General features: G+C 39.0%; 1 protein-coding gene across 1 annotated transcript; it reads left to right on the top strand.

The window, feature by feature from the left end:
• The first annotated feature begins 664 nt into the window (after positions 1 to 664).
• On the top strand, positions 665 to 4,067 carry LOC104945861 (cysteine-rich venom protein natrin-1). The gene is made up of 6 exons (XM_010771586.1): positions 665 to 794; positions 1,050 to 1,118; positions 1,873 to 2,012; positions 2,730 to 2,825; positions 3,144 to 3,226; positions 3,940 to 4,067. The coding sequence occupies exons 1-6, from the start codon at positions 783 to 785 to the stop codon at positions 4,065 to 4,067; spliced, it is 528 nt and encodes a 175-aa protein (XP_010769888.1). The 5' UTR covers positions 665 to 782.
• Positions 4,068 to 6,020: the final 1,953 nt, after the last annotated feature.

Genomic DNA, 6,020 nt, shown 5'->3' with positions numbered 1-6,020 from the left:
GTTATGTTCATAGGCTGTATACAGTCTATGTGTGAAACCCGTGCCTATTGCCAAGCACTGATGTTATATCTTTATATTTAAGGCCAAGCTCAAAGTAAAATCCATTGTTGTGGTTTCTGTGTTGCCGTAGCAGCAGAACTGACCAGGAAGTACATTGAGCTAAATGAAAACCTTTGCGAGATCTCGCAAAGGTATTGCTAGATCTCGCAAAGGGGTTTTGCACTGTATATATATATATTTTTCAAATAATTTTTTTCCTTCTCCATGTCCCCTAGGGGGCTCCGTAGATAACAGTCAAATAATTGTATGAAAGTACTAAATATATAATTTTCCTGTTATAGGTTGTGGTGTGGAGGGAGAAAATGGCATGAAAAGCAAATACTTAGATAAAGTACAAAGTAGTATCAAGTACCTCGATATTGTACTTAAGTAAATAATAGCGTTCTGTCCATCCACCTTGTTAACACACATCTGAGTTTCCATTCCCCATAACACTGTGTTAGGGGACAAGCCCTCAGCTGCCGGGCCCCAGCTAAAAAACTAAACAATATTTCTTCTTTCCTCTCTGAAAACCATATTTGAAGGGGGGTGAGTTTTTGTATTTACTATTAATACATTATTTTAATATGATTTAGTATAATCATACATATCACACTTCACAAAATCTTGTTTTTTTTGTAAGACCCTGCAGGACCACCCACCAAGTTGTCCACACTCCAAAGTAACCCGAGTGACATTGTGAACAAGCACAATGATCTAAGAAGAAATATTCGGCCTACAACATGTTGGAAATGGTAATATCTGGATGTTGCATTCAAATTATTTCACAAATTCTAAGGCATAGTGTGCTTCATTGATTATTATTCTGAGCATGATTTCTCATTTGATCTAGCCTATTAAAGGTTGATTTGATATTCCACATTGTTCCCTTGTGCAGAATATCAGTAGAAGATAACATGATTTCCAGACAAGCACACAGCACCTGTAGATTTTCTGGTGTTTTACTGGTGGTCTGCGTGTGCTGATGTGTCCTCTGCCCCCCCCCACAGACCTTGAGCAGCGAGGCTGCAGCCAACGCTCAGAAATGGGCCAACACCTGCTCCATGAACCACAGCCCTGTAAGTTCCTTATATAAGTCCCCCTGTTTAAAAAAACAAAAAAAAACGTATTTTACTAAAAAGTCAGACACACTGTCATTTCAAAAACAAATAGGTAGATGAGAACTACAGTGTTACTCAACCAGGTTGTATCATAAGCTGTAGAAGAAATATGATTATATTGGCGATGATCAGACTAGTCCTTAGTGAATAATTACGTTAAATATGCCACCGTTGTGAAACTTAGAAGGTTACAGTTTTTGAACATGAAGTACATTCATTTTAGATCTGAGGGGAACAAACATAAGTCTTTTTTATTATTGGTTTTATGAAGTTGTGATTTTTGTATAATGGAACCATTTTTGTAATGTATTGTATACATTTTTTATCCAAAAAGTTGTATTCCGCATAATGTCAAACCAGATGTGGACAAAATGAGTGCCTAATATTAAATAAGAGTATATAATTGTAGATGAGATTAATTTAAAAGCCACAGCGTTGGCTCTCAACCCAATCATGTAATATTTGAACTACTCCAAATATGATATTTCGCTATCAAAGAACTACATTAACAATAGAGGAGGGGGTAATAGATGAGACAGAGCAGCACATAAAGCGGCCATATGTCCTTAGAATGAGAGAAAGGGTTGGTGAGGGTTCAACTCAATTTCCTGACTTTAAACGACGATTCCCTTTTAATGTGCGATCAAGAGTTGAGCGTACATTTATGATGGTTTTAGACTAAAGTGTCTCTCTCCTCCTCTTCAACCTTTAGCTAGCGGCTGTGGAGAGAACCTTTATATATCCAGCTCCCAGGACCCCTGGAGCAACGCTATCCAGGACTGGTATGACGAGGTGCAGAACTGGCGCTACTGAGTGGGATCTAATGGACGAGTGGTCGGACATTACACACAGGTACAATTATATCTCAGTTTGTGGAGCACTCTGACTAACTTGCAAACAAAGAAGCCAACACTTTTGAAAATATGTAAAGGTCACATATTACAAAAGGTGAGATTTCCAAGTCTTTTGTGATTTTCAAACATACTCAGAATCCCAAAGAGACTATGAAAACAGTATCAATCATTATGATGACTGTTATAGCGGAATGTTTAATACAGCGTATTTCTGATATTTATTAGAGATCACATGCTAAGCTATATGATGTGTGTTACTGAGTTTGGTCACACACAGTTAGAGACAATGGTCGTTCTGAATTATCAATAGATGTATTCATTTTAAGTGAGCTGACACCGAGGGTAGAGAAAGTTCAGAGAAGGCCTCAGGTTATAAAAACAGTTAACCTTTGTTCGTTAACTAATCCTAAGGATGTATAGCTTTCTGAGAGATAAACATGTGACATTTGTGTGGTAGGCTGCATGATCAAATGTGTGTGCGTTAAACATGCTTAGGGAAAATGTGTGTGTGCTCATTGCAGTGGCTATATATGCTGTATGATTGTTGCTACTGTTGGGGGGCATGTCCGCGATTAAATAATAATTACTGATCAGCTATATCTGTGTTTGTGTTTTATTGATTCCTCTCTGTTTCATTCTTTCCTGTTGTGTGAGTGCTGGATCACCACAACAATGACCTCCTGGTGATTTGATTTTACTCTTATTCTCTGCACAGGTTGTTTGGTACAGGTCCAACAAGGTTGGCTGTGATGTGGCGTACTGTCCCAACTCTCAGTACAAGTACGTCTACAGTCTGCCAATGCTGCCCACCGTGAGTAACACATGTCTTCCCCTCCTTTTGAAATGAAAAGTCCAGCATACTTTCTCACTTAAAAATAACATTTATATGAATATTGATGTATGAGTCCATTGAGTTAAAAGGAACCAAGATCAAGTCCCATGATGTATTATTAAATATATTTGGAAGTTAAGTAAGAAAAAAGAAAAGAAAAAGCTTTCAAAAAAGTATATCAATCTTTAACATTATCTTTTTTTTGCCTGCTCAGATCATGTTCGTGACATGTTTGGGCTGAGTGTGAGTGTCTATTGCTGTAAAGTTTAATATTTGATGCTCTGGCCTACATTACAGCGAAAACTTCCAGTACGCTCGCCCTTACAAATCAGGACCCTCCTGTGGTGACTGCCCCAATGCCTGCAACAACAAACTCTGCAGTAAGTGGCTGCACTGCGAGACTTCACCTTATCAACAACTTTTAAATAATGATGGATGATTGGAGTACACTTAACTACACAAATTATGTTCTAAACTTTTTTGTACTGCTTATATATACACTAAATGGGGCATAAAAAAACTGTTCAATTAATAACGTTTTTTTTACATTTATTTAAGTTGTGTTCCTTTTAATTATATGCAGGACAATTAACCGCAAAGAAATGTCAAAGGTGACACAATAAAATCCAAAACTTTCCATTGCCGTCATTGTAGAGTAATGCTGCAGGACTAGATTCAGTACATTTGAATGCACACTTGTTCAAGGGAAATGCATCTTCCCTTGCTTTCTCATGGCTTAGAAAACTCTAATTAAAACCAAAATGATCACAAGTAAAATCGCAACAAGTCAAAAGGTAAAATAAAAGAAATACATGTATTAATAGATTTGTTTAAATTCAGTGAGTGGAGCCCAAAAAGGTTTCTTTACTGTAAGCTCAGACGGAATGAAAATGTACTTCTTTCAGTATAACCTTGTTTACTTCCCGGATCTCAATGTAATGTTGTAGATTTACTTAGACGTCAAACAGTGAGATCATTTCTGCTTTAGGAACATATTTGAGAACAAGTTGGAAAAACTCCTATCTTAATATTGAGCTCTCACATTATATATTTGTATTTATGCATTCATTGTCCTTTCTCTTGTCTCCTGCAGCCAACCCCTGTCCCTACGCTGATAAGAACAGCAACTGTCCTGATCTGAAGCAGCAGGCGACCAGCAGTAACGCAGACGTGGCCTCTTGGTGTCCCGCCTCCTGCAAGTGCACCTCTCAGATCATTTAAATGTCCTCATGGGCTCTGACATATCAGTCAGATTCAATAAAAGATACTTCTCTTTAAGGCGTGTGTCCCTTTGCTGATTAATAAAACCTGGAAATAGTTGAGCGTATTAAACCAAAGAATAGAAAGGAAGTGTCCTTTGGCACGGGAACCTGACTAGGCAAACAAAACGTTCAGGAGCAGGCGTCCTTTGACTGTACGTGAGGAGTAGACTCACCAAGAGGAAGGAGAACACCTTGAGAGGGTGGATTTGGCACGAGTGGGGAGGAAAATTAATTTCAAATGGATATCCTATGGCTGTGCCAAGAAATAAACACAGTTTGTGACCACACCTGATTGCTGTGGCTGATAAGAAAAACAGATATTTAAAATGCCTACTCATGTTTTCCTAAATCTTACAGTATATGTCACAGCATCAAGCTGAGTAGTTATTTACTATTTAAAATATGTAACTGACTGTTGTTTTAAGATCAATGAAATCCCTGTGTGTTTTATTATGATACACTGATAAGACCCAGGTAGATTTTGGGAGGGCTTCCTGTGGAATCCATGCTGCAATAATTCCAGAGGAGGGCGAAAAGGAGACTTCCTGTTAGATAGGATGACATCCTGTCTTTAAAACACATTCCTTCTCATTTAAAAAGAAAGTGTTTAGCATCTGTATGTTACGCATTCCAGATGGTGGTATCTAATTTAGTAAATTGAGTTTGTGCACAGTATTTCCAATTAGACCTATTTTGTACTCTTATCCTCATGCAATGCATTAGAACCTACTACTTACTCCTTTTGAATCCTAGTTGGTAAGGACAATCATTAATATGAGATTCAGAAACCAGCTAGTGTCGTTGCATGTGATATTTCCCGGGAATATTGCCACATATCCAGGTTGATAATAAAAATAAATGCAGGGACTTTCATCAGTGGGCCATAGGCTCAATCAGCTCTCTTACCTCAGTACCTCATTCACTGATAGATGCTGCTATAAATAAAACATGTTGTGATTATTAACTGAGGAAAATATGCTGCTGACACTTGTTCATAAGTTAGAACTTTGAATCCAGGAGTCTAACTTGTAATGGAGTACTTTGGTTCACACACTTCAGGATAATTATTTAGTATAAGGGTTTTTATAAACTATATATACACCAGGATGAATATGTAATTACAGGAAAAGAAGGCTAGAGGTTCCTAAAAGTACGACATATTTACAAAAACTTCTTTAACTGTGGAGTTTGGAGTGTGTGTGAATGGGGCGAAGCCTGCGAGCTAGTTCAGGCAGTCAACTCGAGCACCAATGATACATTAACACGTCTCTTAAAACCAACCAAACACAATCTCCTTAACTTGCCGCTCTATTTAAGCTGCCAGGTCTGCCTGCCTCTGCCTCGCTAATGCTGCGGCTCTGTCACATTGCTGATGCGTTCACGTGCTGCTTGCCTGCCCCACCACCACCCCAGCTTCCACCTGTAGGCTCGGGGGATACAGTAGTTACAGTATCTAATCATCACTCAATGTTCTATGTAAATCTGTGGAGTGATAAGGCCCGAGCCTAGACGCCAAACTCAACTATATGCTGCTCTAATAAACATATTAAGAACACGTGAGTTGTCTGACTGAACTATTAATAATGCAGGTTGTTATTGTGGCTGAGGAGCAAAACATGAGGCTGTCTGAAGTTGTCATGACGGGCGGCAGAATGAGCCCTCCATGGCCAGTAGGACGCCCTTTAGTGAAGTCAGGCTGCTGCGTTTCTTTCAAAATGCATGCTTTTACTTTGTCAGCTCATTTGAAAAAAAGATGCTCCTACTTCCCCACATCTGAGGCAGAGACAGTGTGAGTCTCCTCGGGGGTCAGAGGCACATGTTCCTCACAGCAGGCTCCGGTTTAAATAAGGCTGTGTTTGTATGAGTAAGGCAGATGCAGTCTGAGGACAGGCTCTGCTGGTTGGAACTCATC

The sequence above is a fragment of the Notothenia coriiceps genome, unplaced genomic scaffold (assembly GCF_000735185.1).
Source record: "Notothenia coriiceps isolate Sejong01 unplaced genomic scaffold, NC01 NC01_scaffold00010093, whole genome shotgun sequence".
Classification (NCBI taxonomy): Eukaryota; Metazoa; Chordata; class Actinopteri; order Perciformes; family Nototheniidae; genus Notothenia; species Notothenia coriiceps.
This window is presented reverse-complemented; position numbering and strand designations above follow the sequence as displayed.